The 23,202-nt window shown below is 41.6% G+C and overlaps 1 protein-coding gene across 7 annotated transcripts in view; it reads right to left on the reverse strand.

Moving 5' to 3' along the window:
* Positions 1-23,202, reverse strand: part of Dock4 (dedicator of cytokinesis 4) — a 392,331-nt gene that overhangs the window by 103,072 nt on the left and 266,057 nt on the right. For all 7 annotated transcript variants that reach the window (XM_027419722.2, XM_027419723.2, XM_027419721.2 and 4 more), the window contains 8 exons: positions 22,705-22,861; positions 17,051-17,148; positions 16,876-16,959; positions 16,590-16,690; positions 15,108-15,189; positions 13,722-13,892; positions 8,610-8,802; positions 1,211-1,338 (listed from right to left, as the gene is read on the reverse strand). In XM_027419722.2, the coding sequence (XP_027275523.1) occupies positions 1,211-1,338; positions 8,610-8,802; positions 13,722-13,892; positions 15,108-15,189; positions 16,590-16,690; positions 16,876-16,959; positions 17,051-17,148; positions 22,705-22,861 (1,014 nt within the window). The remainder of the gene's footprint in view (positions 1-1,210; positions 1,339-8,609; positions 8,803-13,721; positions 13,893-15,107; positions 15,190-16,589; positions 16,691-16,875; positions 16,960-17,050; positions 17,149-22,704; positions 22,862-23,202) is intronic.

The following is a 23,202-nucleotide window of genomic DNA, read 5'->3' on the forward strand; positions in this document are numbered from 1 at the left end:
TGTCAGTTGCTGCTGCTGAGCCCCGTGTTTAACAGCTGCAGAGTGGAGGAAAGAGAACAGGACATCCTCCCTATGCAGATTTCAGAGTCGACTCCCTCAGCTAACCATAAATCCCAGACATTGTTCCATTTATAAGAAAAACACACAATTTTTCTCACTTTGTGCTGCACTCTTAACCTACGGTAATTATACTGTGTCTAGAGTCAAGCAAAACAGGAATCCAAAGGTCATAAAGAAAAGACTACTGTTGGGGTTGTGTAATGGTTGTGCTGCAAGGTACTTCTAGTCTCCTGGGGGCTGTCCTTTGCTTCAGTAATTTCTACAGGACTAGGCCCAAGGGCCATGGCCAACTTCTGAGCATCATCACGTGGCCTTTCCCAGACCAGACCCAGACCAGACCCAAACCGCTGTACCCTGCAAGCAGTAATTTATTTTTGCCACAAAGCATTCATCCCATCTAGATTAAAGACACACGTGGGAGGCTTTGAGATTTCTAATTTTTCTCACTTGGTATTCAGTTCTTCCTTGAAACACAACTTTAGGAATCCAGGTTATTCAAGGTTACTCTAATACCATAATTCTTTTTATTTTTTTAATTCTTTCTGAAGAAACCCAAGAAGTCCAGTCTGGCTGGAATCAGAAAGTGAGCCTCTAGGTGTTTCTCTGTGGTATGACTTCTTTGAGGACATTTTAAGATGTTATTTATTTGCAGAAGCCACTTGTTATTTATTTGCAGGGAACCACACACTCTGACCTGCAGTCCTCACTCACAGCATTTGATTGGAACCACACACTCTGACCTGCAGTTCTCACTCACAGCCTTTGATGGGAACCACACACTCTGACCTGCAGTCCTCACTCACAGCATTTGATGGGAAACCACACACTGACCCATGGTCCTCACAGCCTTTGATGGGAACCACACACTCTGACCTGCAGTCCTTACTCACAGCATTTGATGGGAACCACACACCATGTCCCAAGGTCCTCACTCACAGCGTTTGATGGGAACCACACACTGACCCATGGTCCTCACAGCATTTGATGGGAACCACACACTCTGACCTGCAGTTCTCACTCACAGCATTTGATGGGAACCACACACTCTGACCTGCAGTTCTCACTCACAGCCTTTGATGGGAACCACACACTGACCCATGGTCCTCACAGCCTTTGATGGGAACCACACACTATGACCCACAGTACTCACTGAGCTATTTTTCTTGATGAGACAGAACACGTTGCTAAGGATACGTGCGCACATGATCAAGTCCTTCTGTTCTTGCAAGTGGATGTGGAGGTGATGCAATACGACAGGCAGGAGAATATACCTCGAGTCTGTGAGAAAGGAGCCGTTAGTGTCACAGCTGCTTGAGTCTCACACAAGCCTCAGCCGGATCCTCATGGACTTTTTAATTCCATTTTGATTGTTAAACTATTAGCACATGGTGGAACAGGGTTACCGCTCTATGAGCTTTATATTAAAAAGGAACACTTCCCCCCAGTACATGACTCCTATAGTCACGAGGCCTCTGTCAGTAAACTCCAGTTTCTTTTCTGTCTTTCATCCCATTCTGAGGGCATTTTACCTCCACACTTCTAGATCAAGGACTTCTCTTGCTGTTTCCTGCATTCTCTCTGAGGCAGACAGAGCATCTGCAACATCTTCCTATGGTAGAGGAGGGCTTACCTCCTGCCCTGCTGCTGACTTCTCCAGAGTTCCAGCACAGTTTCTGCTTCCTATTACAATTATGCTCTCAATGCTCCCAGTGTGCTTTCCAGTCCTCAGTACAAGACTCTACCTTTGCATTGTTTTGCTTTCCTCTTTTCAATTTCTGAGTTATGGAGGAATTATTGCTATCCATGGTATTTGTATTTAATACTACGTGCCTTGCCTTGGCCCTTTCAACCTGTAAAGCAGTGGTGCTCATCAACCTGTGGATTGAACAACCCTTAGACAGGGTGGCCTAGAACAATCAGAAAACAGATACTTACATTATAATTCATAACAGTCGCAAAATTAGTTATGAAGTAGCAAGGAAAATTACTTTATGATTGGGGGCTATTACAACACTAGGAACTGTATTAAAGGGTGGCAGCATTAGGCTGTTGAGAACCACTTTTGAAAAGTTTCCTTCACTTGGGGAAGCTGCCTTGATTTCCTGCTGTCTGAAACTTCAAATACTTTCCTAATGTGACTCTTTTGGTCTTGCTGCTCATATTTTCCCGTTTGTATCCTATTTTTCTGGTGATTTCTGTACTTTCCCATCTACCCTTTCTACTTATTTCTTATTTCTGCCATCTTGCAGCTGATTTCTTTGCCCAGGTGCAGTGTCACGGGCTTGGAAGCTCTTCAGTCTTACCCTCCAGTCCTTGCGCCTCACTGAGACAGCACACAGCACTCTAAGAATTGGGGGGTGCTCTAGGCATTATCTTTTTCTTTCAAATAATGTCTTTCTATGTTTTCATTATGGCCTTTGACTTTCACACTGGGAATTTTCACTGGCACCTGGTGGCTTTTCATCATCTGCTCATCTTTATCAGCAAAGAACAAAACAAGAAAAGAAACCAATGCATGCAACACACGAGATAGGATTAGAGACTCTTATTTCTTTTGATATCTGCCACTGCACCACCAGTGCAAGGATGTCTGGCCTTAAGTTAAAAAGGGAGAGAGAGAGAGAGAGAGAGAGAGAGAGAGAGAGAGAGAGAGAGAGAGAGAGAGAGAGAGTTACAAAGAATATAGGAATTCAAAGCTATAAAATAATTCACTGCAGGCCTTCTGTAAGCAGTACACCACAACAGGAACTTATTTACAAAGCAATTATTTGACAAAAACAACCAGGAAAAGAACTTGGAAACTGAAGAACCAAAAAAGCACTGTGTAGTAATGTTTAATTAAAAGGGAAGGCAAAGTTCATCTGATAGGTTCCTAGAAGCTACTGGGATTTGGTTTCTAAAAACTCAATTTGCAGCCAACTGTTAAAGTCTCTCTGAGCTAGGTGTAGAGCAAGGGAGACAAACTGCATTGTATAATAACAGAAATGCATGACCATCCAGTCTGAGGAATCACTTTTCTGGCCAGGGCAGTGCCAGCCAATATAAAAGATAGGATTAGGAGGTCAAGGCCAAGCAGTCTGAGTGGCTAAAATTCTAATTCATAAAAGAAACATCTGGTCCCAACAGACCAGACACTTATAAAACTGAAAGTTAAAACCAAGTCCAGATCGCCTACAGGTGAAGACAAACTGACTTTGTATACATTTAAAGCTGGTATCTGTTACATAAATTCTGCTCTTGAAAGGGACACTGCTGTCACACTCACAAGTCTCACTCAGAACTCCCAGAATACAGATCTCCAATGCTGTAGGAAGGGGACCTTCTGTTTGGTTTGCTGTGTAACCACTGGAGTAGGTAAATCTAGCTGTTAGGAACTCCCTGTGGTATAGACTAGGAAGATGGTGGGCAACCAAGAATCCTTGGTACATTCCTCCTTTAACTACATTTTGAAAACTGTATCTTAGCTCCCTCTATTGTCCAGGGTTAGATAAGGATCATTGGTGTTAGAGTCTGTCCACAAAGAGTGAGGTTTGCCAGTTGCAAAATGCTAATCACTTTCTACAAATCGGACCCTGCCATGGAGTAGCCATCAGCAAGGCACCAAGGTAGGTTCTTGGGATGGAAGACTGTGAGTGGGTGAGGGCAGGGCTACTCTACCCAAAGCTGGGGACCTAACAAAGTTTCTGTCTGTGGAGAACCCCCAGAGCTGGGAGTACCAGAAACTAGATTAAAGCCACAAGGAACTGAGTCATAGGTGTGCAAACCTGGAAAGACATCTTTTAGGTACTGGGGTATAGACAGCACACACTTGGAGTAGAAAGCACCACAGATTTAGAGAGTATCAAAATTTCAAAGGAAAACAACAGTGCAATGCTAAGGATACTCTCTGTGTAAAGCTTGTACAACGCACCATGGCCTACATTCCATGGGGATGCAACACGGACACCATACGCTTTCCAATCATGCTCCCTACTGGCCCCAACTCCCTACCCAGCTTCCCCTGTTTTGATGTTATTCTTGTGTTCACCCTTAGGTCAGAAATTGCCTTCCCTATTAGATTAAAAAAATATGAATGGCTTCAGTAGCTTTTACTGTCATATGCCAATTCCTAACCCATGACTCAGTGTTCACTCACGAAACACCAGTTTAGCACCTAAGCACACTAGATGATATTATAGAATCGAGAGAGAGATTTGCTTGAATGATACTTAGGAAACCCTGCTCTCTGGAGCTTTTCTGTGGAGGTGGGGAGAGAATGGGCATTGAACTGGATATCCAATTATTTAGAGTTGTGCTTGCTGGTCCAAGAAGGAAAACACATAAACTATGAGACCAGTAATGGGGTAATCAGGGTGGGAAGGAAATATTTGCAAAGAGGAAGAGTTAGACTGCGCCCTGGAGAATACATGATGATGAAATTCAGGAGGAGTTGGAGAAGGGGGATTGCAGAGAGAAGATGGGGCAGAGCAGACAGGCAGGGCCAGATTACCAGCCTATAAGACCAATTCAGATGTGTGTCTCCCGAAATGATGGCGGGTGGAGTAACCAAAGGAAGAAAGGTCTCAGATTTGGCAACAGGCCTGGGGAATGCGCTGTGTGGGGAGATGCTGGTGCATACAGGGACCACATGATGAGCGCCGATGAAGGGTAAAGGTGAGAAGGCACTTGCAAGAATGGACGTGTATGCTCTCTGCAGACAAGGAGTAGACCACACACAGTGAAGAACAACTAACAGTAGGCAAGGTGGGTGGAGGAGCCTGGGAGATGGCTATGTGCAGAGGTGGAAAGAACAGCTTTGTTTGTTTAGATTTGGAGCTCAGGGAACGATCAAACCTTGAAACATAAGCTTGATCTTGTATCAGTATTCACAGAAAGACTTTGAGGAGGAGTATCTCAAGCCTCCCTCAGATGCCACACGTTGCCCTGCAAAGTCCCTCGGGATTAATTCTGACACATCTCACTAAAGGATTATTTGTTCAATATCTGCTGTTGTGCTAGATTAAAAGAAGACCAAGGGGAGACTGTTGAACTTGCTGTGGTATTTCTGACATTATTTCATATACAACTGTAGGGACTGCTGGGGGCAGGGGAAGGGTCAGTTTTGAGTGTAAGCTACTGGCGGGTTGCTCATACACTGGTGAATGGTGTCAAATCCAAGGGCACACAGGCAGCATGAACAGGATTCAGTGGGCTATTTAGACAAAGAAGAGATGAGCTCTGTGTGGTGGTTTATGCCTTTAACACTGGCAGTGGGGAAGCAGAGGCAGGTGGATCCCTGAGTTCAGTGCCAGTGTAGTCTCCAGAGTGAGTTCCAAGACAGCCAGGATTATACAGAGAAATCTTATCTCAAAAAACAAACAAAAGAAACAAAGAGGGAGGGTTGGAAATGGGCAGTATTGGGGGCAATTTTGACAAATAGGAAGGATTTATGTTGGTTATGATCAAGATACATTAGGTATGTAAGGAATTGTCAAATAACAAATAAAATATTGAATAAATACATTAAACTCATAAAGAAAAAAAAAACATGCTATAGGGCTTCTTCCCACAACAAATGTTTACTGGGTTAGTCAGTTCTGTTAGATATTACGGCAATGAAAACAGGGCCTGGCATGTCTGCCTTCACTGAACACAGTTCAAATGGGGGGAGGGCACGAGGCACCTGACCACAGATCAGTGCTTCTGCTGTGCCCACCCTGGGCTGCAGCAGCAGGATGAGGCTATTTCTGTCACAAGGTGAGCCATAGCAGCTGCTGTGGCACTTATCCTGCCCCCACTCGCCATTCCACTGAGAATCTGTGCAGATGTGAAGGAGTGACATGTGAGAAATAGGGACGAGACCTCTTCTTCCAGGGATGCACTGGCTACTAAAAACTCCACAACTGTGGCAAGAGAGTGAAGTGGAGCCTGAATCCTGACTAGCCTAACATGGAGGTACAGCTAAGAGAGTCCTAAGCCAAGCCCCAGACTAGCACAGAAATTTTATCTTTGATAAAATTCAGAGCAGAGTATGTATGAATGACTTGTGGAAATGGCTGAGTACCACTCAGTGATGGGGAGGGTGTGTGGAAAAGGCTTTTGCCTTGACTGTTCCCCCAGGACAAGACTGGGAAAGGAAGATGAAGAACACAGGGAGGGGAGGGGAGGAGTGGGGATAAAGTATCCTGAGTAAGGGGGCCAGAACACTAGTGGCCCTAAGGTCATGAGTGACCTTTTATTCTTTCCTTTTTCTTTATTCTTTTGTTTGTTTGTTTAACTCACTTCCACTGTCTCATTCCTCTCCTGGATAACTGTTTTTTTTTGTTTTTTTGTTTTTTTTAAGATTTATTTATTTATTTATTTATTTATAATGTATACAGTATTCTGTCTCCATGTATCCTGCAGGCCAGAAGAGGGCACCAGATCTCATTACAGATGGTTGCAAGCCATCATGTGGGTGCTAGGAATTGAACTTGGGCCCTCTGGAAGAGCAGCCAGTGCTCTTAACCTCGGAGCCATTTCTCTAGCCCCCTGGAAAACTGTTTTTATAATATATTTTAGAGCACATAACCAATAAGAAATCTCCATGTGAAAACAACCCTAAGACTTGTATACCTTTTCAGCACATGAACACAGGTCTAAGAAGTAAGCGTTATTGGGCACTCATCAAGCATTGTAAAATTTTTATTCTTGAAGTTGCCAAACTTCAACATAGAAACTTAAACATCCTTCCTAATTTCATGCCATTAATTCTTAGAATATGCTTTAAACATAGCATTATATTCTATCTTCCTCTCATTTTTTAAAAATTTTCTTTTTCAAAAAGATTTACTTTTTGTTTATATATATGTCTGTGTGCTTGTGTGAGTATTGTGTGCTGGTGTCCTTAATAGGCTAGAATAGGGCATTGGATCCCCTGGGACTGTTGCTACTGGCAGCTGAGTAACTAACTTGGATTCTCTACAAAAGTATTAAGCACTCTTAAACTGCTGAGTGCCCCAGCCCAGCCCTTTCTTATTTCCTATTACAGCCTTGCATCAGTCTACAAAATCACAGGTGTAACTGGGGAGCCACTAAAGAGAAATTCCTTCTGATTGCTTGGGCGCAGAATTCCCACCATCAACTATTTGATTATCCTCCTTCTAGATGAAGTAGGTAGCGCTGGCAGCTTGTCACCCTGAGCTGAGAACCGATAGCATTTCACCTCAAGTGGAGGGCATAGCTAGCACAGGAGAGCAGAGCAGCTGGTTCTTGGTGTCTAAATCTTCTGGGCTCTAACCAAACTATTTAAGGCATTGAAGAGTGGCAGTCATTTCCCCTGTTCCGCTCCAGACTGCTCAGAAGTTGAGCATAGAGGAGTCTCATTGTGGAGCGGGCACTTGGTTCTTTATACTTAGCCTCTGTTATCTGCATGGTATTTGTGTGACATGCATGCTGTTCAATCACAAGCAAATAAAAATAACCTTCTCTAAGTGATGGCTGCTCATTGCTACTAAACACATCACCAGGTACCAAACCACAGGGACACAGTCACTGACTCTCACAGCTCCTGCAGACTCTGCTCTGCAGTATAGGACACTCTCCATACCACTCCCTAAACTACCCCTCCCCCACTCCCAGCCTCCACACTTCCTCCCACACTCTACTCATCAACCCTTTTCCAGTCATTGCCAAAACTGCCTGCTCTAAAATGCAAGCCTCCTCTACTTGGTTTCTCTGGAGAATATTCCAATATAGGATTCTAGTACAACTTTAACTTACAGAATATTCTAGCTCTTGGTGGGCTTATCCTGCTAGGGTCAAATTCTCCAAAATTAAATTTTATTTTCATAACCTGTAGACCTCTTTCTTTCTATGGCTGACACTAACATAATAAGTTTGCTCTCGGTTACAGTCATGCCTGCCTGCCTCCCAGTATGCTTCCTGTCACTATGATCATGGATTCTGAAACCCTCCGAAACTGTACACAAGCCCCCAATTAAATGCACTTTTTAAAAATAAGTTGCCTACCTACATCGTGGTATCTATTCACAGTGACTCAACAGTGACTAAGCCACAAACTGATGGGAAACATTGAAAAACCAAGACAAAAAGGGTCACATCAGGTACCTTATATGGATGAATCTCAAAAGGAAAAGCTTGCTTTCCTCTTGATCATAAAAACAGGAAACCTACAAGGTGGGCAGTGGAGCCACGTCCATACTACTACCACAAGTTGTGATTACAATCAAGAACTTACTCAGTGGCCTCCCCAGGTCTCCTCCTTCTGTTGCCATTGGGTCTTACTTTGTGTACTTTGCTGGGGCCACTCCTAAATGTCTCAATCTGCCTGCTTCAGCTTCTTAAGCCGATAGTACTACAGGTGTGAGTCATGGTGCTTGGTCTAGTCTGTCTAGAAATGACATTTTGGTAGCCACACTTTTATATCTGATAAAATAAATTTCCCATCCAAATTATCATGCTTTTGGGAAGGTACATTTCATTTTTAACTGCTTCTTTGTCCAGTGGCCCAAGATATGAAGAAGGGCTTTCTAGACACAGCATTTTACTCTAGAGAATCACCACTGTACCTGGGTTGGTGTAGAGCTGGCTCTCCACGGTTTTGCCAATGCACTGAAGCTTAATTGCCTGCAGGGAGTCATCCACATGCACGATGGTCGGCAGGCTGCCCAGAGTGTCCTGTACCAAGTTGGCCACTTCCCGGACATCAAAGAGCTTCAACAGTTCTGAGTACACAGCTGGGAAGGAGCTCAGGAACACAGCCTTAAAACAAAGAGGGAGGGAAAATTAATTATTGATGCCATGAGAAATAAGATGCAAAATGTCACCAAGTGTAAGAATTGTTACAAGTATTCTTAGGGAGAAAGAATCAGCTTGTTAGCATCAGCTCTGCCACCTAGAGCTAACAGGCAAAAATTGAAACCAAAACTCAAGAGTAGGAAAGGTTTTAGAAATGTGCAAAGGAGAACACAATAAACACTGGGAATCTTTTGGGAAATCACTGACATTAGCAACATGACTGGCAACCACCCCACAGAACCAGCAAAACAACTCGTGATCAAATATGCACAGTCGAGTCCTGAGTTGTGGTCACTGACATTTCTTTTTGGAGAAATTTTCTGAACTGCTCATTTAAATCTCGTTTCCCTTTAAGAAGCTAGATATACCAGTTCCCCAAGGCACTTGTTTGTGATTCAGGAGGAAACCCTGGACAGAACAAGAAAATCTGACTATATGGCACAGCCTTGCTTCTAATCAGCTCTGTGACTTTGGGAAGCCATTCTGTCCTGTAGGCTTCAGTTTCACGGCTGTAAAATAAACAGATCACTAGACCCAGTTCCTCCCAGTGCTCCAAGTATATAAAGACCACAAACAATTTTTAATGAAAACAAGTCCATTTATCATTTTTTAGAGAAAAAAGAAAAACAACGTGATTATCAAATGCTGAGGCATAACTTGAAAAAAAAAAAACACCCAAAACACAAACCAACTGGGCTAAGATGGAACATCCCAGGGAAGCCTGTGTGGAGCCCAGAGTGGGGAAGGCAATGGAGCCATCAACCAACCTTACATCTGACCAAGGAGAGAGGGCCACATATTTCTAACGTGCCAAGACTCCTGGACTTTTCCAAGATGACCTGTCACTGCGTGCTTGAGTTGGCTTGTTCTGATGATTCAAACATGGAACCAAGTTCAAACCTCAAAGTTTAATGTTTATTCAGTGCAGTACAAAGTATCCAGAAGAGCCAAACTCCATTCTTAATGCTAAAGCCATCAACATGTACAAGATACATAAGTTATGATTTTTACTCTTAAAAATTATACTTAACATATGGGAATGACTGAATTTACAGAAACCATATAGCGTTCTATCAGCAGTTAATAGAAATATTATCTTTTGAAAGTAATTTTAACTTTTTAATAATTTTTTAAAAGCAGGACATCATGGAGGCTGGTCTATTCTCAAACTTACTAGGTCGGCAAGAAAGACTCTGAATTCCTCTGATCCTCTTGCCTCCTCCACCCTCTAGGTGCTGGGATAACAGGTGTGTACCACTATATCTGTTTTTACTGGTCCTGAGAGTGGAACCTAGGACTTTGTTAGTGCATGCTAGACAAGCAGTCTTCCAACTAGGCTACAATCACAGCCCCTCATATTCTCAAATATATTTTATTGTGATTTATTTCTCTTTCTAAATAAAAACATTCATGCTTATTCCTCAAAAAACTATGTATTTGCTTTAATATTCTTTCTTTAAAATATTTTATTTATTTATTTATTATGGATACAACATTCTGCTTTCATGTATATCTACACATCAGAAGAGGGCACCAGATCTCATAACGGATGGTTGTGAGCCTATGGTTGCTGAGAAATGAACTCAGGACCTCTGGAAGAGCAGTCAGTGCTCTTAACGTCTGAGCTATCTCTCCAGCCCTGCTTTAATATTCTTAAAATGAATAACTTGGTATTCCCTGCTAAAGACTATTCATATAATCTTCAGTATACTCTGCAAAGAACTGAGTCACAGAAATGGAGTAAAATCAATGTAAGTAAAATAAAGAGTCAGTGAGTCTATCTTTCTGATCATGAAAGTCAAATTCTCTTCCTCAGGTATCCCTTAATATATTTCTGAATTCTTTATTATACTTCTTTACCTCAAAAATAAAAATAAAAAAAGGTCTGAATATGGCTGAAATGTAAGCTCCCTTTATATACTATGACCACTAAAAATCACAAAGCAAAAGGACTTTATGATGAGGGCAGGAAGCCAGTGCACTGGGACAAGCTAAAAGCTATTATTGAATACAAAAATAAAAGTATAATTTGGTTTTGACCTTCCTATGCCCTGAGACAAATAGAGAAAAACAATTTTAAGGGATTTGCAGCAAGGTCTTGAGTCTTGGCTCCTTCTGCCCTGCATCTTCTTTCCTGGGAGGTTCTGGGGCAGGAGTCAGTGCACAGAATGGGAAACAGAGATCCATGGCAACACCAGCTGAGTTGGTTCTAGGTACTGACTGTCCAAGGGAGGGCTATCCAGGCAAGCATTATTGTCAAGCTGGGCTTTGGATAGGAGAAATAAATAAATCTTCCTACCAGGCTTAAGGTGAGCAGACCCATTGGGAAGCAATCCTCTGGCCCACTGATGAGCAGACCCATTGGGAAGCAATCCTCTGGCTCACTGATGAGCAGACCCATGGGGTAGAGATCCCTTGGCCCATTGCTAAGTGCTGAGAAGATCCTTTTGCCTCCAGGAAATCAGGGTCTGCCCTGGGTTGTAACTGATATGGGAAAGACTCCCACAAAGTCAATCCAGTAAATTAAGTTTCCGCTTTTAACACTGTCTAGAAACTTGGGGCAGTGGGATCCTTGTCTCTGGGTGAGGTAAATGCAATTCTAAGATGACCAACCATGACCTTTGTCTCTGGTAGCTTTGCAATTACATTATGTGTCATTGCAAAAATGATTGTGCAGAAAAAAATGAAGGATGCTATTTATCTGATTCTTAAGTATGGAGACCTTAAGGTGGGTCTAAACTAATCACAAACCTTTAGTTTTTGTTGTTGTTGTTGTTTTTCATTTAGTTGTAGTAGTCCTTGAGAGATTCCGAGCATAGAAACAACAGAGGATATGACTGCTGGATTTGAAGAAACCATATGTAACAAATATTCAGAGTGGCTACCACAAGACAGAGCACCTTCCTCCATCCCTCCAGCTTTTGCTGGCTGCCTTCAAATTTCTGCCAACAGCCTGAAAAGTCCTATTCTTTTCCAAAGGATTCAGGAAGAAATCAAGTCCTGATTTTGACTTTGGGAAATTCTTGGGAAATAATTCAACCAAGTCTGTGTAGACTTCCTGACCAAAAAACTGCAACCAAATAAATAAATGCTGTTGAAAGTCATCAAGCTAAAGTATATCAGTGTCAACAGAAAATTAACATGTCACATCAAGCAAATTCTTGCCATCCTACTATTTTGAAGAGCAGTGTAAGGTCAACATTGAAACAGGAACGGGAAGGATTGTATCATTAACCTCACTACCAAAATATTGGGGAAGGCAAAGATCCTTTTGTTTAGTAAAGAAAACCAATTTCTCATAATCTTACATTAACTCTGACTTTGTATAAACCTAAAAATAAACCCATCATAGAAACATATATAAATAAACAGTGTACAAAGTAAAGAATGAGTCCAATGGAATTATTAGCATATTCAGAAATGTTCTATACTTCAAAAATAACAACCAAAGTTCTCTCTAAAGCTTGACTGTGAAACAGAACTCAGAAAACCAAAAGCAATGAAAATCAGAATGCTGTAGAGACAGCAAAGCTGCTACACCCTGCAGAACCATTGTGATTAAAGATACCTGTGATTAAAAGTGGTTAAAAGAGACATATCTGGGTGAAACCCTAATCAGAAAGGCTTTTGTAGATGTAGAAAATTCTGGGAACTCTGAGGAATATCTGGTGAACCTACTGGATTATCTTTCTCAAATTATTAACTGCTGCAAACCAGATCTGGTAAGGTGGATGTTTACTTTTGAGGTCTCTGGCAAGTTCTCTAATACCTTGATTGTATTGTTAATTCTAAAGTACAAAATGACATTTTAAAAAGCCTGTGTTATATGCTAGCTCAGATGGAAGATCAGCCCATATCTGTAAGGAATGATGACCCCTGCCTGAGCAGTCAGGAAAGGCACAGTGCTGTAATGAGAGGACTTTGGACTTCTGGTCCTGTGACACTGCACAGTAGCCTTCTACATGCCACAAGACTGCACATTACATCAACACTCAAAGACCCGGCTTGGTCTAACTTTCAATTTTATGCTTTAGTTCTCACTAGGAGATGGTGGGAGGCTGCTTCTCCACTTGACTGGTTTTAACCAAGCCATCAGAATTAAAAACATACAAGAAGGATTAAGAAATTATGGACAGACATACTAAGAATTGTCTCTTGGAAGGCATAAAGGGCAATGGTATTTTGAATGTAGATGGAACCTGAACTTAAAACACAGTAATAAAGAACCAAAATCAAATACGAAAAGAAAATCAGAGCCAGGCATACGAGTTCATATCTGTCATCCCAGCCCTTGAGAGGTAGAGGCCAGACCAGGTCACAAGACACCCTGTCTCAAAAGAAAACAGCCAACAACGTATTGGTGTAGGGGTGCACGTGTAAGGCTCTGCCAGAAACAGAATTTGGCAACATGGACTTTCCATTGTTCTTAGACCATCCGTCCCAGAAAGATTACAGTAAGTAAAGTAAAAGAAAGCAACATGGAATTTGGCAGAGTCCAAAAGAATTATTCTCAAATTGATAGATTAAAAAGCAACGTGAGGCCAAGGGGAAAGAATCAGGACACACTGTCTCTAGTGAAATCCAGTCTTCAGTTGAGGGTGACAGTGTCTAGCTCCCTGTGTGTTTCTGGTAAATACAGAATATGTATGTAAATATGTATGGAAGCATAGCTGGTGCAAGCTGCCTCTTCATGAGTGTGGGATCTGGTGATGGAGCTGCTTCTGTTGTGCCAGTGCTTAGAGCTCCAAGATCTTCACAGTCCAATCCAGTGATGGTCAGGCTACAGGGGAAAGTCAGCGGGGCTACACATTGGGCTGGTGCGTAGAAGGAAACGAACTTCAGTTGTAGCTTTCTTTTATTCAGCAGAGACAGAAAACAATTACCTGTGATTGAGACAACGCTCCAGCCCCTTTGCTCTCTTGTGAAAGAAAGAAGCGGACAGACATAAGGAGCTCCTGGATGCAGCAGCGGAATTCCTCTTCGTTCTGCCCACCCGTGGCAAGGGAAAACAGCCTCCGGGATTGAACTATATACTTAAAAATGTATTCTTGTGCCTTGAAAAAAAATGTTAGAAAGTTAGCTTCAAAGGACCCTGAGAGTATTTATGTAACAATGACATAGCATAAAAAAATCACAGAACAGTGCTAGACTTTTAAATAATTCATCTCAAAACTGGAGGCGCGGTGAGATTTTTGAGTGATATGCACTTAGAGGGGAAAAGCCATCCTTCTCTGATGCCAAAGAAGCAAAACATGTTAAAAATTCTTTATGATTCTGAAGTTAGTAACACTGAATATTTTTGATCTTCAAATAGTTATTTTTTAAATTAGCTGATGAAGAGATGACTATTTTCAAAAGTGATTTGCTACTTAACATTTTATTTTCAAGCAGACCAAGAGAATAAATCAATAATGAAAGAAAATGCCTGTTTCATGTAATTATCTATTTATCTACTGACACTACATAGGATATTCTCAATATGAGTCAGGGGACTCCTAGGCTAGGGCTAGGAAACCCCTTTAAGAATTTATACTTTTTCTGTGGCAGTATTGGGGATAAACCCATGGCCTCATGCTCACTAGGCAGGCATACACTACTGAACTATATCCCTTGCCCCAAATCTGTATTCTTTACTTAAGAAAGTTGCACAAGAGGATTGAGAGTTGGAGTCTATCTGGGCTACTTAATGAGACCCATCTCATATGAGGAAGGGAAGGGGTAGTGAAGAAAGGAAAGGAATTTGGGAGCTGGGAGATCTGTATTCTTCAACACGCCGGAAGAGGTGTTGACATCACTGTTGGCTCAGTGCATTTGGTTCAGAGACATGGGAGTTACTAAATTATGAGACTTCATTTTGATCCCTGTTAGGTGACCCTATTGTCTTAAAACTCCATATAAAGGGGTCACAGAAGCTCTGTCAGATGTGTGAAACAGGCAGAAACTTCCAAGTTTAATTAGCTACTCATCTGCCCACTCTCCCTGTGCTCCTACTTCTCTTACCCATCCTGGATGTCACTGCAAGTGACAAGAACCCAGAGGAACAAGGATCCAATGCCCACCCAGGACATTCCAGTGGACAGGCCTGGCAAAGTTCCTTTCAAATTTCATCAGCTCTGGAGCAGCCATAAACTGATTAAGATCCTTGAATTGGAATGTCAGTAATATATCATCACCAATTACTGTCTGTGCAGAAGAAACCAATTAGCCTGCAATCACCATGCAGCAGCTTCGTGAGATTCTGTTATCGGTTTTGAGCAGGAGGTTATTACCTTCAGCACCTCCTGGATATGCTCTTGCCGCTCTGCTTCTGTTATCCTGTCCACGTACCACTTGAGCACTTTGATGAGATCTCTAAAGCACAAGAAGAAATGTGCAGATTGCAGAATGGCTAATTCTCAATTAAATGACAATAAACTTGACACGCATGAGGATCAGGAAGACATTTCTTTCTCTGTAAGGTCTTGCCTAGGCTGCTCTAGGATAACTTGACTGAAACTGCAGGTCAACATTGCTCCCTGCTTGGAAAGTTAAGATGGAAACACTGCTGCCCACCCAGATTGCCGTGGGTCTGGACGTGTCCTGTTGACCCTAGAATTAGAGCTGTCATAAGCAATCTTGGACAACTGCTCATTGGGATTCCTTCCTTCCTAAGCCCGTGAACATTGAAAGGGTGACTATTTAGCTGTAGGTAAGAGGTGGGGGGACATAAAGACAAATTGGACCACTGCAAGCCACTCCCCTGCATTTATCAGGCCAACTTTCTCACCTTGAAAAGGACAAGGCTTACTGTCAAAGCATGCCCTTGAAGAGAAAGTTGTTTTCTTGATATTGGTTTATTTTATCTTATTTTAAGAAACAAAACTAAAACTAAACAACCCACAACTTGTAAGACTGCAATCTCACTGAAATAAATGCTGGCTAGTTGCTAATTCTAGGAAACAGTTTAGTAGTAGTTCTCTCTCTGTCTCTCTGTCTCTCTCTGTCTCTCTCTCGGAAAGATAAAAAAGCCAAAACAAAACCTGTGCATTTGAAGTTATCTGGCTGGACTCCATTTAGATAATCCCAGTCCCGCTGGTAAGGGAGCAAGTCTTGACATAAGAACACAAAGTACAGAGCCTGGTGTGTGGCTGCCTTGGGGCGATTGCTAACTAGGCTTTCTGGAGGCAGGCAGAGCCGAAGTAGGGCATTACTCATTGCCCTTTGCTTTACTTATATAACCCAAGCTGGAGAAGAAGAGCGTCTAATGGTAGACTTCAATGACTAAATGACTTGAGGCCAAGGGACCAGGTCTGTTGTCCATTAGAGCACGGAGCAGGGCACTCTGCAAACCTTAACAGCTGAGTAAGTGACCTGGAACAGGGATGAAGGCGAAGGTTGCTTTCCATTCATAATTATTAGTCTAAGTCATATATAAGGTGGTGCAGTATAAAAACAAGACTCCTGCAGGCAAAACTGAGGAGAACCTTGACATCTCAGACCGAAGCGTACCATGTGAGACAGAGATGAGAAGACAGGTGCTAACTTCAAAAACAGACTTCAGGAAGTTCTCCCCCCCCCCCGCAACCCCCGCTTTTAATGAAAATAAGTTATAGCCATTGAACAGGGGTGCATGAGGAGAGAAGAGGTTTGGTAGCTGAGCTTCATGTCTGCCTCTATTCCCTTATAACAATGTCTTCCTATGCAGCGCTTAGGCTTTTGCACAAGTGTAAAAGGCATAGTTTGTAAGCCAGTTACAAGATAAAGCACCTTACCTGTAAGCAAGTGCCCCAGCAAAGTGACTCTCGATGTAAGTGTCCATGACAGGCTTAAAATGATGGAACTTGCTATCTTGCAGCAAATTTATTATGTGGACCTAAGAAGAAAATAGTTGTATAAAACCAAATACTGGTCATTTCTTTGTCTGCTAAAATTAAATAAGTCAAGGAACTGAACTCTTACATTATCAAATGGCCATTTCTGAAACAGCTTTCCTAAAGTCAAGATTGAAAGACACATTTTTTTTTTTATATAATATTGTTAAGAAAAATGTTAACTTACCAAAGAGTCAAACACTTTAGAGCCATATTTTTGGGAATTTTCATCTAGTATTCCAAACAACGTATCCAGCGTGTCTTGTAGAAACTGTGAATTAGAGAAGTAGAAGGCAAATGAGTAGGCCACAGCCTCCTCCTCCCAGCGCTCGTAGTCCAAGTGGTAAAGAAGCAGCGTATACCTTTACTATCTCTGAGCCATCGATTTCTTTTAACTTAGAGAGACAGCCTGTGATCTTGTCTGGGTGGGTTCTCCATTTCAAAAGATCAAGCATATCACCTTTTCAAACAGAAAAGGAAGATTAATTGCTTTATAGAGAACAGCCCCTCTCATGAATGTGTTCTACTGGTAAAGCTGACCTCTTGAATGCACTGCCTACCCATCCCCACACTGGGACCAGCTGCTCTGCTCTAGGGTGGCCTTTACTTAAGTGTATGTTAGTTATCTCCCCTAACCCCCAGGCTCCTGCTCACTGCTCAGTCTTCGGCTAAATGGTGTTGCCCAGGAAGGCACTCTATGATGGGGGGGAATGTCCTTTCTGTATATATGTTTCGCTTATTGGTTGATGAATAAAGCACTGATTGGCCGGTAGCCAGGCAGGAAGTATAGGCGGGACTACCAGACTAGAAGAATTCTGGGAAGTGGATGGCAGAGAGAAGCCTCCCTCAGGGGTTGCCATCTAGTTATTGGGAAGGTCAGATGCCTGGGCATTCTCTGGTAAGCCAAGACCACGTGGAAATACTTAGATTAATAGAAATGGGTTAATAATTATGAGAGAGCTAGCCAATAAGAAGCCTGAGCCATTGGCCAAATAGTTTATAATTAATATAAGCCTCAGTGTGTTTATTTGGGACTAAACAGCTGTGGGACCAGGCAGAACAGAAACTCCCATCTTCAGCTCTATTCTTTCCACATGTTCCTACCTTGTAGAAACACTTATCCTTTGCCTGAAGTTCTCTATGTCCCAACTTGACAGTAAACTCCAAGAGAGTAGAGCTGAGCATGGCCCAATTATATCCCCAGGACTAAGAGCAGTGTAAACAGCCAATATATATCTGCTGTAACATTTTCTGCTATCTTGTAGTAAAATGGGAGTTTCCCAGGAGGTAGGAGCCTGCTTGATTCATGCTTAGACTCCTAAACATGAACACTCTTCCTAGCAACTGATTCTATCCAGCAATGAAGGTCTTCTTGACTGGTAAGGTGACTCAAACCTTAGGACCTCACATTGTCAGTATACTGTGACAACTGCTCAGTCTACTGGTAGGCCATCTAGTGAATCTCGGGAATTAAGAGTGCCTACTTCTGGCTTTCCAGGCTATCTTCTACCACAGTATATGAACAAGCATACGGGCCCTACTTCTTCAGTTATCTCTGAAACTGACAGGTGGATTCCCAGTTCAATAAGCCTTTTTAGATTAGAAGGGACAAATTTTGCCCCTCCATCTTTCTTGGGCAGAATTTAGACTGTTTCAGGGAGGTGACATCATGGCCTAAGCTTCCTTAGTTTCCAAAGGATCAGGAGATGATAGCATCTGGGGATCACTAAGGACAGTAAGAAATGTCAAGCTAGGAAGCAAGGGATAGAGGAACCTGTAAGGCTAGCCTATGCTCTGAAGCCAAGAGATGGGCCAGAGAGGATTTTTCAGATTGAATAGCAAAAAATTCACTTCAAACCTCTGGTTTCAAGATGAACCCAAATGGGGTTTGCTGAGAATGTGAAAGACCAACAAGGAAACAATGACAACAGCCAATGTTATTCAAAACTGTATAAAACCAAGGAAGTAGTTAAGGGGAGAAGGGCTACATGGAGAACACAGGAAGAGAATCTACCAAAGCGTTATTCAAGAGGAAAACTGAAAAGAAGGACTGCAGAGTGAAAATCCCATTGCAAATTTAAGGATTCATAATATGGAAAGCAAACCCTGAAACACTCTAAAGTTCAGAACCATCTGATCCCTGTCCTCCCACAATGGGGCAGCCAAAAGGCTGGCACAGAGACTGTTGTATAAAACTATCTTTCAGGATGCTACATAGGGTGAACATGAGAAACGGGCGAATCTCATGTTTAGGCTTGGGTCTCATCCTCCAAATAGTTCATGTATATGCAAATACCACCCAATCCAAAACCATCAACACTGAGACCATAGAAATTGAAATAGAAATGTTTATCTACAATAAACAGAGATAAAGAGGATTTTGCATGAAAACATGGACAAACTTTTAAAGGATTGATTTCAAGATACAAATTTATAACGAGTTCATTAAAGAAACCCTCACATTGTTTAATATTCATATCTAACTCTACAGCAGCATAAGTGAACCCTTTTGAAAACTGACTGGTTGTATTGACATTTCAGAGACAGCTCCACAATGGCCCTGTATGGTTCTATCACTCTCCTGGCTTGTTTGCTTTGTCTTTCTCTCCTTCCTCTGGCATCAAATTTCAGGATGCTACCCTTCCCTACCTTTGAAGTCTCCCAAGGTATTTTTTCCTTCCAAGGTATCTCTCCTTGATTCCCATTCTACCCACATCCCAGCTCTTATTTCTTGCCCTGGATCTTCCTTCCATTTGTTTAAGGAAGAGGCAACTGAAGGACACCAGATCCCTGTGGGATGTGGAGAGGAAAGAGTGGTCCTGAGGCAGTAGTGGGCAACTGTGTACAGGACTTCAGAAGTGGAGCCAGAAAACTGACTGTGGTGTTCCAGACAGTTCCATCTTTCCTGCAGGCTGAAGCAGGCTGATGAATCTCAATGAGGCCTGTTCATACTAGAGTAAATTAAAGAGAAAATGAGTATGTCTGTCTATGTGATCATCCTTGTAGAAATGAAGATATTCTAAAGAGACAGTTGTGTCATCTTTAGCTATCCCTATTTGAAACAATGGCCCCAAAGAAACTGGAATTTCCCTTGAAATCTCATCCTGGGAGAAAGAAAAGGCTGGAAGCCTGGTGCCACCCAGAGGAGAAATTTGTCTCCCAGGAAGAGATTCTTCATAGTTCTGACAACTTGTCACACCACCTTGCAAGAGTGACTACAGTGGAGAAATGACAGAAAGGACCACCCTGTGGCTGGGATTACTCAGTATATCCTGTGCTCTCTCCTTAAACCTAAGGACTCTACAGTCAGACTTGGGAGCTCACTAGATCTTTTACTTGTTCCTATCCTCAATGTGGCTGCATTGAATAAATCTCCTTTCCACTATAAACGGTTTGTACACTGGACTACTGAAAACAGGTGCTCAAGCCCAATTTGTTAGAGCTATCAGAGCCCAGGCTCTGACCTTAGCAGCTGTAATCAATTGTATACACACAGTATTCAGAATTAAGGCAAAATTGTCATTCCTAGGTCTGCTTCAGTTACCTGAAGGTATGCTAAATGGAAATCAGGAGAAATGCTGTACCACTGAAATGATTAATTTTCTACATTCTATTCAAGGAGCATGTATCAAGTATACTCTTTGCATCTGGCCTACCAAGTATAAAGGGGCATGTACTTACTCCTTAATTGTGTATGTGTGTGTGTGTGTGCGCTCGCGTGTACCTAGGTATTTGAGACATGGTCTCATGTAGCCTATGCTGGCCTAGAATTCACTATGTGATATGGGATTACAGGCCTGTGGCACCACACTTCGCCTCCCATTCCCGTAAAGAAGTAGGAAGAATCTACTTGATTTGTCCATCAGAAATACCTGCAGAGTGGTCTAGATTTGGAGCACTAGCCATGAACAATGCTGGATTCCACACAGCAAGAAGAGACAGACCTACCAGGAGTCCTAAGTGCAGATCGGCTCTGAGAGATTACTCCCTGAGACCACATCATTTGCTAAGTGTCCAGTTGTCATGGGAATATAATTTGTGTTTTTTCCAAGTCAAGTAAAATGGAGGGAGGGGGACACCAATTTAGATCCACCTTGGAAATGGAATGAATTCCAATTTGTTTCTACATAAAGATGTATGCCTAGGATGCAAATCTCACAAAGAGACTGACTCCTCACCCCAACCCCTTCCTATCTTTGGAAATACACTATTCATTTCTTGGCTCATTCTGAGCTGACTTAATTGACAAGGTTAATTGACACCAACATTGACACTCACCTTGGTTAGTCAGGAGCCCTACAAAATACTGATCCCATCTTCATACAGTCAGACATTTAATATAAGGATTTCGTGATAGTTAATTTTTGATATTTACTTGAAGATTTTCTTTTGTTTTTTATCAAAAGCAGTTTTGAGTCTTTAGGACCTGGTCTCTCCTATCTTATGTTTATAATCTACCACCCTAAACCATAGAACTACAGAAAATTCAGGCAATTTTATCATTGTTTACCTGTGTGGTAGCAGGAAGAACAACCCCAAAATATGTCTATACCCTAATTCCTAGAAATTGTATGTTTACCTTATATTAACAAAGAAACTTCATAATAGGCTTAAATTTCTGATAACAAGGAGATACAATTAATTAGGTTTTCCAAGAAATGTAATCACAAGGGACCTTTAAAAATTGTAGAGGGTCAGAGTGAGAGAATTTTGATGATGTTGCCCTGGTAGCTTCTGAAGAAGGAAGGGACCATAATCTTAGCAATGCGGATTGCTTCTAGAAACTAGAAAAGATGAGAAAAAACAGACTTTCCTGTACATCCTCCAGAAGAGACGAAGCCTCACTAAAATGAAAGGGATTTACATCTGGCTCCAGAACCATAGTGAATTTCTGTCTTCAAGCCAGAAAGTTTGTGGTGATTGTTGTAGCAACAATATCCAATAAATACAATCCCAAAATGTCTCAGTTAGGACATTTAATTAACAGTAAGAGCTACATAGACACATAAATACCCTACATAGGATGAATATAAATTTTGTCTGGGGAGCCAATTGATTTTATTATCTTCATAACCTCCCTAGCAAACACCTGAGTTTTGGTAAATGCTTTATTTCTAGTCCTTGAGTCAAGTCAGTGGAGGTCAGATTTAAGTCAAAACATTAAACACGGGATACTAATAAGTCTAGGAAGTCTTAACACAAATTTGTGTCTTATGTGAATATGGTATCCTTGCTACTGAGAGGGGATTGAAAGGAAGTCGCTACTGCAGTGCTATGTTCCCCTGTCTTTTTGGCACTACATTTTGAGACAACTATTTCTTTCTACAAACTGCTCCATAAGACAAAATGTTTAGATATAGAAGCTGCATGAAATACAATGCCTTGAAATGAAGTGATTCCTTTCAACATATTGTATCTAATTTATTAATTCAGTATTCAGGGTGCTAGCCAGAAGCCATATATGGCAACCATGGAAAATTAAAAAATGTTTAATTTACTTCTTTCATTACAGACACAGTTCTTATAACAATTTGCCAAGGAGATGCACTTGATTTATTAATCATAACTTGCTAAACAATCTATGACATAAAAAGCAACACTACAGGAGAAAAGCAATATCCATCTAATTAAACAAAAACAACAACAAACATGCAATTAGCACTGCTTATGGGGCTATAAAACAAGAGATTTAAAGTGGTAGCACTTTTATCTTTCCTTGGGTTAAGTGCAGTTTGGTTGTTACTGGGTTATTTGAGGAGTTAGTTAACAATTAGCTTTCAACACTGGGTTAATTCTTTAGTCATTAAATTGTGCGCATGGGGTCACTACTGTTTTCACTTTATTAGAATTCCTAAGTGAAAGGATCAATAACTTTTCTAGAGCAAAGTTCTTAAATACTTTAATCCTTGCTGAATATGCTTACCAAAATACATACAGCTCGAACATGCCCTTAGGTGGGGGACTGTCAAGTAAATTGTTTTGTATATCCCTTAAGTGTGGGGCTTTTATGCATTACCATTTTGAGTGAGTTTTGTAGAGCAGAGAAACGATGTTATCCAAAAGGACTCCTTTGTGGCCTTCATGGTTTGATTATTGTTCCCAAGGAAGATGACCTTGGAAAATGGAAGCTTGAGGTAGCGGGTAGTATCTTGAAGGTTTGTGTTTTCTTCACACTGTAAAAAAAAATTAAGAACAGGAGGGGAGATCTCAAAAGAATTATTAAGCATAATTTCCTCTTGTAGCATTTATGAACTGGAAACATTCCGAATAGCATTATAAGCAGAATTTGGCTTTTCTGGAAAATCCACCAAAAATGTGTAAAAGAATTAAGTATGGATTTTGAACTCTGATCAATTTCAATTGAGTTCCTAGCTCTCTCACTTGCAATGTGAGATCAGGATATTGAACCACTCAGGATTCCTGTTGTCCTTGCCTAAAACCTCAATGTCTTGTTAGAAGACTTAGATTATATGTAGGCTTTAACATAGTCTGGGAGACACTGGAAATGCCAAAG

This window comes from Cricetulus griseus, chromosome 5 (assembly GCF_003668045.3).
Source record: "Cricetulus griseus strain 17A/GY chromosome 5, alternate assembly CriGri-PICRH-1.0, whole genome shotgun sequence".
NCBI lineage: Eukaryota > Metazoa > Chordata > Mammalia > Rodentia > Cricetidae > Cricetulus > Cricetulus griseus.